Source organism: Mus pahari, chromosome 14 (genome assembly GCF_900095145.1).
Source record: "Mus pahari chromosome 14, PAHARI_EIJ_v1.1, whole genome shotgun sequence".
Lineage (NCBI taxonomy): Eukaryota > Metazoa > Chordata > Mammalia > Rodentia > Muridae > Mus > Mus pahari.
The window spans coordinates 45,236,071-45,247,774 of NC_034603.1; the positions used below are offsets into that span (position 1 = coordinate 45,236,071).

At 37.7% G+C, this 11,704-nt stretch overlaps 1 protein-coding gene across 2 annotated transcripts in view; it reads right to left on the minus strand.

Annotated features, from left to right (window-relative positions):
- Positions 1–562: 562 nt before the first annotated feature.
- Taok1 (TAO kinase 1) overlaps positions 563–11,704 on the minus strand; it is a 91,776-nt gene continuing 80,634 nt past the window's right edge. For both annotated transcript variants that reach the window (XM_021213125.2, XM_029546656.1), the window contains 2 exons: positions 10,635–10,817; positions 563–8,796 (listed from right to left, as the gene is read on the minus strand). In XM_021213125.2, coding sequence (XP_021068784.1) covers positions 8,335–8,796; positions 10,635–10,817 — 645 coding nt within the window. In that variant the 3' untranslated portion in view covers positions 563–8,334. The remainder of the gene's footprint in view (positions 8,797–10,634; positions 10,818–11,704) is intronic.

The following is an 11,704-nucleotide window of genomic DNA, read 5'->3' on the forward strand; positions in this document are numbered from 1 at the left end:
TTACTCAAAATTTGCCACTGTTAAAAGTATTGGGATACTACATGTTCAATATGATAATCTCTTGCCTTTTCCCCTAAAACTATCTCAGTTTTAAAAGACCATTTAAGTCCTTTGTCCACTATGAAAACCCTACAGGCTCAAGGGCTTTAGGAAAAGATGAAGGCTGCCAAAAAAAGGAGGCAAGAAACCAAGCCAAAATCTAGGTCTTGCAAAATCATCATTTTTCCCTTCACCAAAGGGAACTAGAAATGTACAAATTCATTGACGAACCTCAATGATAACATATCAGTTAGCTGATAACCCTCATTTATCTGGACCTGACTTGTGGGAATAACTGAAATGGACTGTGGGTAACACATACCACGTTTTGTACAGAACATATCTTGCGTAGTTAAATATTCCCTTAGCCACCAAAGCTGGTCCTGGCTGACAGGTGTGCATCTCTCTCAATGGTCTACTCAGAAATGATAAGGTTACAGCTTTTTTTTTCTTTTTTTTTTTCTTTAAATTTTAAATAAAAAAGCAGTTGACTGAAGCATTGTCTCTTTCTCTCTCTCTCTTCTTTTTAGGTAAATAGCAAAAATAAAAATAAAAACCAACCCTGGCATTTGCACAAATAAAGCAAATGGAATGCCATGGTTTTTAAGAGGTTAGTAGAAAGACTGAAGTGAAGAAAATCTAGAGAAAAATCATGTATTAATTTCCTTCTTTTAAAAAAATTTCTACATGTGCAAAAAAAAATCCAAAACAAACAAAAACAAAACAAAAAACCCCAACAACAACATGCTGTTTGAGGGAAACAAAAAGAAATGAGTACATAAAATTAAAAATATAAATAACGTTTGGATGGTTCAGTAAAAGCAAAAACCAGCCTGGGTTACAGAAGGGTTATACATTCAAGATGCTTTAAAACCCAGTGGGATAACTTATGTTAAAACTGTGTTAATAGTTAACTTTAAAAATCTCAAGTTTGTTCTTAAATCTTCACAATACAAGCAAAGCTGTTTAAAATATACACTATACATATTTCTCATAGTCTCTCCAACCTCATGAATGCGCATTAGGCTTTTTCATATACTAAAAGGAGGGGTTCTCAAAGCTAACTTGCTCATAATAACCTGCATTATTTAAATGTTTTATATGGGTTAAAAACCTTTTCAGACTTACATAAATAGTATTTAGCAACAGAAGTGTTAATTTAAAAACTCTAAAGCATTTACAAATAGTCAGGTTGGAACAGCCTAGGGAGTTATGTGCACTGTACTTTAAAATGGTATTTACATCAGACCATTATTTTTGTAAAAAATTTCCCTAAAAAAATAAAAAAAAAAAAAAAACCTATTCTAAACTAGCAGAGAAGGATCATAAAGAGTAAACCAAGAATGAAATTATTTCCTGATGGAAACCCCACACATCCTTCCTCACTTGGGTTTTACTCTACGAAACCACTGTGACTCCTAATAGGCTCTTCTATCAAGTGTCAAGATAATGTGGTAAAACAGTTTGTTAGATAAGTTACTGGCCAAGTGAACTTGAAAAAAAAAAAGTTCTTCCATCTTATCTCTGGCTTGGATTACATGTGTATTTAACTGGAGGGGCAATCTAAATAGGCACAATTCCCATTTAATGTGGAATAAAAGAAAAAAAAAAAAAGGAAGAAAGAGTGATGGTTTCTGTGAGAGTATGAAGTGAAGGACAACAGCACATGGAGTGAACCAGCAGCAAAGACAACAGCATGGCAATACCCCAGGGGCAGCCAATGCCCTCCTTGATAAATCCATATACCTGTTTGACCCCAAGAAGGGCTACAAGGGTTCCAATACCTACACTGTTATTTGAGATAGAGACCACCCCAAACTGTAAATATTGGGCAGCTGCATCTTTTCAAAATTTTATAATTCACTCGATGACCATGTGCAATTTATATTAACAATAATGTTCATGCCGAGGCAATGTATTTGAGGGCTAAGAAAAAGCAAAATGTGCCACTGAGAGAACCTGTTTCCATATAACTGGTCTTCATGCTTTCAAGTGGCTCTAATATACCTTGGATACTAAGCCAAGCCATGCAAAAGCAAAGAGTACATACTTTTCATTAACATTGGTATCTCATTTCTAAACCACTGACTTCAAAGTTGCCATAGAAACATATAACACAATACTGAAAGCATACAATTGAGGGTTCATGGATTTTTAAGAAATGCACACCCCTCATCTATGTTCAACAGTCTTTTAAATCTTAGCTACAAGGCATATCAGAGGAAGGGAGGTTAAGTGGGGGTAATGTCTAAGGAACATACGGAATTCTGGAAGTAGGAAATGTTCCAGAAATGGGATCAATGTGCCAGCAATAAGCATAGTTCATTTCATTTGAAAATTCACTTAAAAGAGCCCATAAACAGTCCCAAACCATAAAGTTATCACCTGCATAATTTACATAAACATTACACACTTTCACTTTGTAGACAACACTCTGTAAACATGGCCACTGGGGGAGGGAGACTCCCTACACCTCACTCATGACTGACGACATGTAATCATATTAAATAAAATTACTTAGCTTCAAAAGATTTCAAACCTGACCAATGATTAAGCTCCATGTCCCCATTTAACAACACTTAAGCATTAATTCTAAAATGTCACCTAGGATGGTTTCAGGGTTATATGCTAGAAGCACAACTAGCAATGACAGCAACTCCTCTCTAGCTGGCACAGACCTATAAACTTTAGTACAAAACCAAAAAAGTACAGAAACTAGGTCAATTTGTTAGCTACATATTTACAGATAATTACATGATTTTCCACTCATAATTGTCAAACTATGAGTGAAAGGAAACTGTGCAGGTTGAATTACCCGTACTTTGGGGGCGGGGACTCTTGAGCATCAAGACACCCTTCCATTGACTGAGAAGTCTTGCCTTCTCTTCCCTCTACACTTCCAACTGCCTACAGATGTTAATATTATACCCAATGGGCATCCTGCTGGAGAGGGTTAACCTTTTTCTCTATTTGAAGAAGAACCCCTTATATATTTAAAAGCAAAGCAAAACAAAACCCCCAATACACATACACACACCCACACCCACACCCCAGTTTGGATTGCTGGAAACAGTTAACAGATGTGGTGACATAGTACATGGCTCCCCAGTTTTTGCTCTCTGCTTTTATTTAAGATACTTATTTTTGCATGGATGGGCAGTGCAAGTTTCAGATGCCTGTAATAGGCAGATATGATGCATATTTCTTATACTTATGATCTGAAGGCCAGCACTTGTTTGGAAATCTGAATATAATCAAAGAGGAAAAAAAAGTCAATACAACGTTAAAAGTGGGCTACCAGAATTCAGTAGGAAATATAAATGCACAAGAGTTCTCAGCTTCACTTTTTCTACAGTGTTTAATAAAAATTTCTTTACAAATTGATAGTTATTTCCAACGTAGATCTACTGTAGTGATTTCATAAAAGTGCAGACAACATAACCAGACACAGCAAAACAGACTTCAATCAGTAGTCCTTGCATACAAGAGGCACATATGCTGAGTGTACAGCACACTCTTCATCCTTTAAGGAATCTGAGGGTGGGACATTTCCAGTTCTTAACAACTCAGGGTGAGTGCCTTTTTAAAAAGGCAATGCTAAAACCATGGAAGGGAGACTTCTGTTATTAGGGATAAAATAAAACAGAGTTTGTATATATGCAATAATGATCTGTATTTTGATAAGCAGCTCAAAGATGACAGCCCAATGCTCCTTATGAGAAGACTATTTGAGAAGTGAGAATTTCTTTCATCATAGCAGATTCATACTTAGTATACCTTAAATATATTATTTTCTGACTTTAATACACATTAGGACACTTCACATTTTGAACATGAGACAAATGGAGAACTATAAAACCTCGAAAAAAATGGGTTGCTGTGGCTATAGGCATGGTGGTTCATGCCTGTAATCCCAGTACTTGAGAGGCTTACAGAAAGATTGCTAATATTTTGAGGCCAGCCTTGGCTAAACATCAATTATCCAATCAGAATGTGTACATGTCTCAAAAGAAAAGAAGCAAAAGTAAAAAAGGCATGTTGTGTTAGGCCAGATCTCTGCTTGAATAGTAGTGGCTGAGAAGGGGTAGAAGGTGATTAAAGAACTTACTAGTATCAACAAGAAGATAAGTTAAAAGGAGACAGTCCTCCCTTCAAACCAGTATTCTTTCTCCCCCAGTGATCATTGCCTGCTCATTTTACAGTTTAGGAACCTTAGATATGTTTTAGCTGAAATTCACTTCCTAGCAGTTTTGATACTCAGCGAAACACATAAGTATTAGTATTAGAGTAAAAAGTAAATGAGAAACCCAAAAAGTCCAACACTAAGAAACCACAAAAGTCCATGAAGACTGTGACTCAGTGGCTCTCTTAGCTTTTGCAGAACAATTACTACCAGTGTTCTTTTCAGAGTTCATTTTTCTCTGCAGCTTGTATCTTTTATTGCATTGTAAAACAAACATAACAGTAACTGGCTCCTTCCCTAGCAGTTTACTGCACTGTAATTTATAGTTTCATACTTTACCTAACTTTCTCCTCACCCATACAAGTGCTAAGGGGGAAAAAGCCTGCATCTACTCATCTCCTTCCCGTAAGTATCACCCAGAGGACTCAAGCTGTAAGACCACAGTCTTGCTGTAACATGGGGTGGGGGTAGGGTGGGGTGGGGGCAGGAACAATAAAACTTGAGCCCTGGCAGACACGTTTAGAATGAGTTATACCAATCCATCTATACACACATATAGACACTCATATGTATATACAATATATACATACAAGTGAAAATAGCTATACCCAAAATGTGCACATTTAAGTTTTAAAACACCAGTAGATCATGGTATAATAAAATTTATTTCCACTTGTAAATGGCACAAATGGAGAAATGCAAAGGTGTTCAAGTACAATGAAGTCATTTCTACAGGTGAAAATAAATCGTATTATTCCAGTGTCCAAAACAATGTTATTCTATGTTTAAAATGCTAGACATTAACACAAAATTACTAAATTCTGCCTTATGATCTGAAAAAGTTTTCAATTTTTGAAAAGGATGTACAGAAAAATTATCAGTAGCAGGATGGGAATCTCCAGGACAGTTTCTTTAGTGTTATGTTTACATGGTGTCCAGGCAGGCAAACACTCATAATGACTATGTACAAAGCTCCACTTACTAGCAAGGCCTTGACTTCAGGCTGTTTCACCTGTGGGTGTGACGTCAAATTCAGGACCATCCATCTCTAGATAGGGAAATGTGCAGAAGAGCAGAAGCTCTTTAAAAAATAAACATGCTTTCAGCTAACATTGTTTATACAGTGCAAACACTTTCTGATGTCAAAATTTAGGGTTAGAACTAAGTTTAAGAGAAAAGTTATGTGCAAAGGGCAGAGAATCTAATTAGGAATAAAATGTCTCAACATATAGGCTTTGCATTTTTAAAATGCTGATCCTAAAAAAGGGAGACCAAAAGCTGTTTCCCTGTCAGGTTCTGGATACCAGATATAGGTCGACAACCTCTGGTGTGTTAACAAGCTCTTCATGCTCTCTTCTTAAATACACACACAATGAGTGAATACCAACAACTGGGGAGGAGGTAGTGTTAATCTGGTCAAATGTTGACATTTCTGCTTTTTTCCCCCCATCAAGTATTTGCCCTGATTTTAGGGCATTTCAAATTTTCCTGCTACCAGTTTTTACTGTGACCACTCCTGCTGTGTACATGATTCAACTAGAGTTACTATAGGCTATAAACACAAACCTATTCATTTTAATCATTGTGCAAACTACATGCATTGTAACTAAATTGATGGCATCATCCAGGTATAATGACCTACATGGAAAAACTGGGTGCCACACAATTAGGTGGGGCAGAAATCCTTACTGGACAGTCAGTATTCAATCACACTACTGTGAGTGAATTATGATCAAAAAGGACTCATTAACTAAATTTGACTAAATGACACTCACAATGGATGATAAAATGTGTTTCTGGTAGTAGTTTGGAGTTTGAAGAAATGTCTTGCATATATTGGATCTGCTTTCTCAACCTAACCTTCTGGTAGCAGACAGTTGCCAGAACAGTTTTTAAAGATGATATTCTTTTATAGTTTTGAATATCCTATTAAACTCTAAAGCTTCCCCTTATTTCCTCAAAACATATAGAATTTTCAATTTGTTTGAAACTCCTTAATAGTATTTTGAATGAAAATGGAAAAAAAGAAAAAGAAAAAAAAGAAAAGCGCTTTTCATTAGCTATAGCAAGTATATGTTTACCTAAAAACTGATGGGGAATATGTTTAAAACCCTGCCTAGAAGTGTGTGTGAACACTATTAACCTTCTATTGGATTTTCAAAGGACCTATACTATAGTATCTACCTTTCCTTTGTTCTTTCCTTTTTGAGACACTTGAAGGCAGCCTTGAACCTGAGATTCCTATCCCTACCTCATAAATGCTGGGATTATAGGCATTTGCTACCACACCCTGATCTAATTTTTCTTTTACTTAGTGTCAGAAATCCTCAAACCAATGTCAGAAACTTCTGAAGGGGGTATGTCATGGAGACTGGATTGACATACCTGGACAAGACATAAAATGTGGTTAAGAAAACCAAGAACTTCCATAGTAGCAGATGACAATTTGGTCACCAGTTTGTTCTAATTATGATTAAGAGAATGCTGACCGTCTACCTAAATGAAAAGCAGGACCCAGAGTTAGTAGCAAGAGCTCTTCAAGACAACTGAAAAGGGAGCAGGACAATAACTTATACAAAACCTCTGGTCTCTCACTAAAGAGGGCATTGGCCCTAGTCTACCACCAACTCAAGGCTCCACACAAGCAATGGGATATTAACTAACATTGATGAAGAACACTGGATTGATCCTTCATTGAAGAACAGACAAAACACACTCTCCAAATGTTAGTGGTCCCTGACCACTACATAATATCTTCAAATTTTGTTTTCTTTCATTCACCCAACTACTAGTTTCTTTCTCAGTAGTATTTTAGCACTAAAGCTAGAGACTTCTGAAAGGAATTTGCTATTATATGATATTAACATGGACCCAGATGGTCATTAAGTCTCAATGAATTAAGAATTCATAAGGTATTACAGCAACAAAAACAGCGATTAAGCACAGAGGACCTGCAAATGAAGCAATAACTACAGTGTGAAGATTAGTCAGCAGCTGGTAGTCATTGGCTCAGTGACTCCTGGTGGCAACTAAGTAGTTAAATAATTGACTATTGCTACTTGTAAACAGGAAATCCCATAAGCTAAAAGGGGATAATAAAATTATGTCTCTGTAGTGTGATGAATATTTAATAGATGGCAGTTCAAATATGGCATCATTTAATACCTCTGGCATTTGCTTTGTGTTGGCTATATGTCTTCATTTTTGTACAAACAAAGCAAAGGTACTGTTTGGAGCTTTAAGTTTGGGTCAGATGAGATATTGTACAAGAAACAAAATGTCAGGCTAGCTATACAGGCTTTCCCTCCTTCTCCCTGCTGAACATCCCTGCCACAGGAACTTTCAGGGGCCCCTCTGGCCCTCTGGTTTTTCTATCTGAAAGTTCACAGGCTTGTTAGTGCAATAGCCACACAGCTTATGATCTTATGCAACTCCGTCTTACAATGATACAACCTACAAAATCTGATAATTTCTGAAGCACTTATAGCAAAGAACTAAATGATTTTCTACCACTGAAAAGGTAAATGCAATCTTTTAATGTTCAAGGTCTTCTGTTTTTTAGTTCAAATGAGGTTGAGAAATCAGATCAATTCATAAATAAAGAAAACACACTGGTGAGGAGTGGAGGTATATTTCAGTAAGAATGTGTTTCAGCATGGATGCTGCCTGCTGTCAGTGACTCATGGAATTTGGAATATGAAGGAAGGCTTTAGATCTTCCAACAAATTTCTTAGGCTGTGGATACCCTAAAGTGATGATTCAGATTAGTTTGCTTCATTCTATTTTTTATATTGTTCAGATAATACCCCTTCTAATTAAGCCAATTTTTTTTTTTTTTTTTTTGCCACATACATGAAATACTTATCTATTTCCACTTAAAAATTTTTCCAAACGTTAAACAAAAACAAAAAGCCAACCACAAAAACCCCGGCAGCCAAATACTATGACATCCCAATTAGTAAACATAAAACATAACGCTTTACAAAGACGAATAAAATATACCATATGCACAGCTTCCACCTGGTAGTACCCAAGTGAGGAGGCTGCTGTGATGATGTCTGTAGGCAGTTTCTTTTGGCAGACAGCTCCAGCGGAATTGCCACTTTCAATTATTATGTGTAAGACATGTGTGACCCATTGGATATTTGTGAAGTGACACTCGTGCTTCTGCTCATGCCCTGTTCCGTCCGTCCCCCAGAAGCTGTCCGCCTCAAAGCCTGGGGGCTATTGCGGACTCCCATACTGCTACCTCGAGGTACCCCTTGCATTGGCCCTGAGGGATGACCCCATGGTTGGGGTCCACCTTGCATCGGATGACCCCAAGCTTGTGGTGTGCCACCCATTGGATGACCCCAGTGAGGTCCTGGACCCCCAGTAGGATTGTGAGACCAACTAGAAGCTCCTGGGTAGCTGTGGCTGAATGCCTCAGGGGAGAGATTAGAAAGGACCATGTTACTAAAACCTAATCTCATGCTTTCAGAGTCAAATGCTTCAATTTCTCTGGCTTGACGCTCGAGCAGGCTACGTATTCGTTCTGTGCGTTCATTCTGCAAAGCCAACATCTCTTCTTCAATCTGTCAAGATAGGAAAAGGGAGCAAAACATCATTTTATGTTTCAGCTAAAACAGCAATAACTACTCAAGAAAATCAATAGCTATTTTATGGACACCACATCATCATCATCATCATCATCATCATCATCATCATCTTGATTTTTCAAGACAGATCTTCTCGTGTAGCTCTGGCTATCCTGGAACTAGCTCGGTAGAACAGGCTGGCCTCAAACTCAGAGATCTGCCTGCTTCTGCTTGTTCAATGCTGGGTTTAAAATTGAATACCATCACTGGTGGGCTCCTTTTCTTCTTTGACTGCACAAAGAAATCCTGTTACTCTCTCTCTCAAAAAACAAACAAAAAAACGGAAATGGAGCTAGCATTCCTCCTCTCATAACTCAATAGTCTTCACACAGCTTTATATTCTTTTTGTTTGTACTGACACAGGTTTCATATAGCTGAGGTTGGTCTCAAAGTTATACAGGCAAGCATGATTTTAAATTCCTATTTCTTGCCTCCACATCCCAAGGGCAGAAATCAAAGCTTTATTTGTGTTTTACTGTCTGGATGTCCTCAGACCGTGATAAAGTCCTTGAATAGCAGGTATGCTTGCTGCTTGCTATCTCCAGCTTCTCCTGGTGCTGAGTGATCAGTGGGACATGGCTCATTTCCTTCTTGGGCCACAAGTCCAAGAGTTTTTCCTGTAGCATTTTCTGTGATTTTCTTTCTAAATCTGCTTAATGCTGGTGAGAACATGAATGATGGATTCATGGACAACTAAGATCTTAGAGTGCTTGAACAAAGTGATACTTGTGAACTTCAATATATGAGAGAGTGCTATCGTCAGATCATTGCATTGTTTCAGCAGCTCCTCCGTACCTCTAAGGTTCCAAGCCTTAGTCTTCAAATGGTTCATAATCTACCCATTAATTATATTCCTTTGAGTTTTAAATTTCATTAGTTAAAAGTTCATTATTGAGCACAATGGCATATGACCTTAATCACAGGACCCAGGAAGCAGAGGCAGGTGGATCTCAGTGAATTTGAGGCCAGCTTGGTCTACATAGTGAGTTCCAGGACAGCTAGAGCTATATAGTGAGACTCTGTCTTCAAAACAAAACAAAACAAAAAAATAAATAAAAATTAAAAGCTCATTTCTGAATATTTGAAGAAAAAAAAAACCTCAACAATAACAAACCTATTGAACTAGAACTAAAAAACATTATGAAAGAAATCTAATACAAGCCCTACTGATATCAGTAGAGTTCTTGCCTTGCAAGTGTGAGGTCTTAGGCTCAATCCTCAGGCCAAAAAATTAAAATAAAAGCTGTGAACAGGGCTGGAGAGATGGCTCAGTTGTTAAGGGCACTGACTCCTCGTCCAGAAGTCCTGAGTTCAATTCCCAGGAACCACATGGTGGCTCACAACCATCTATAATGGGATCTGATGCCCTCTTCTGGTGTGTCTGAAGATACACACCTGTACTTATATAAAATAAATAAATCTTAAAAAAAAAAAAAAAAAAGCTGTCATGAACATGTATGTACACACACCCCCATACATGCATCATACACAATACAATGAAAGAAAAATACCCACTCAGCCGGGCGTGGTGGCGCATACCTTTAATCCCAGCACTTGGGAGGCAGAGGCAGGCAGATTTCTGAGTTTGAGGCCAGCCTGGTCTACAGAGTGAGTTCCAGGACAGCCAGGACTACACAGAGAAACCCTGTCTCGAAAAAACCAAAGAAAAATACCCACTCAACCCCCAGCTTATGGGCACATACATATATATAGTTCTTTTGATAAAAAAACAAAACAAAACAAAAAACCACCTCTCCTCCTCCTATTATCTGTACCTTTTGTTCCAAGAGTGCTCTGCGAAGGGAGACCCTCTGTTCCAACTCTCGAAGCTCTCGATCATGTTGGGCCTCAGCTTGCATCTTTATTTTGCTCTGATAAGCATTCAACAGCTCCAGTTCCTGCTGCAGCTGCATCTTCAAAACCTGGCATTCTGCTTCCTGTGCTTCATCCAAACGCAGCTGAGAGAAAGAAGAGAAACTGATACATTCTACGGTGAACTATCCATTCATGACTTATAGAAAAGAAGAATGAGAGAAGACAGATTAAGTTTTTGTATGCTATTTAACTTCTTTCTTTGTAGCCTGGTGTGAACATCCCTAAGAGAAAAAGATAATAACCAATATTATGCGACAAAAGATCCTATCATAAGCTGTTCTGAAGATACCTGGATAACTACGCTTTTCTCTTTCTCTCTCCTTCCTTTCTTCTTCCTTTTCTTTTTTCTTTCTTTTTCTTCTTTCTTTCTTTCTGTCTGTCTGTCTGTCTTGTCTTATCTTTCTCTTTCTTTTTTTTTTTTTCGGTTTTTCGAGACAGGGTTTTACTGTATACCCCTGGCTGTCCTAGAACTCAACCTTGTAGACCAGGCTGGCCTCGAACTCAGAAGAAATCTCCCTGTCTCTGCCTCCCAAGTGCTGGGATTAAAGGCTTGCACCATCACTGCCTGGCAACTATGTTTTTTCTTAAGAAAAACCTAGAATATTTTTGGGTAACAAAGTATTCAATCTCTTCTTCCTTAGTGGAAATAATTGCAGGACAGAATCAACAAGCACAGCACACAGTTTGCTTATCTTTGTTCAGTCCAATACCTAAAAATGGGTTTTACATTTTGATGTGGTTACATTTTTAATAGTTAGAACTACCTATACAATATCCTGCATTTTGCCTCCTGATCTGCACTCTAAAATATTTACTATTCTGCCCTTTAAGAAAACACTTAAATAGTATTTCATCTGTGCCCTCCAAGGTAACCAATTAGAGAACTACATTTTGCTTACAGTTTTCTCATCTGATCTCCCCCACACCCCTGATTTTTTTTTTTTTTTTTTTTTGCCACATACATGAAATA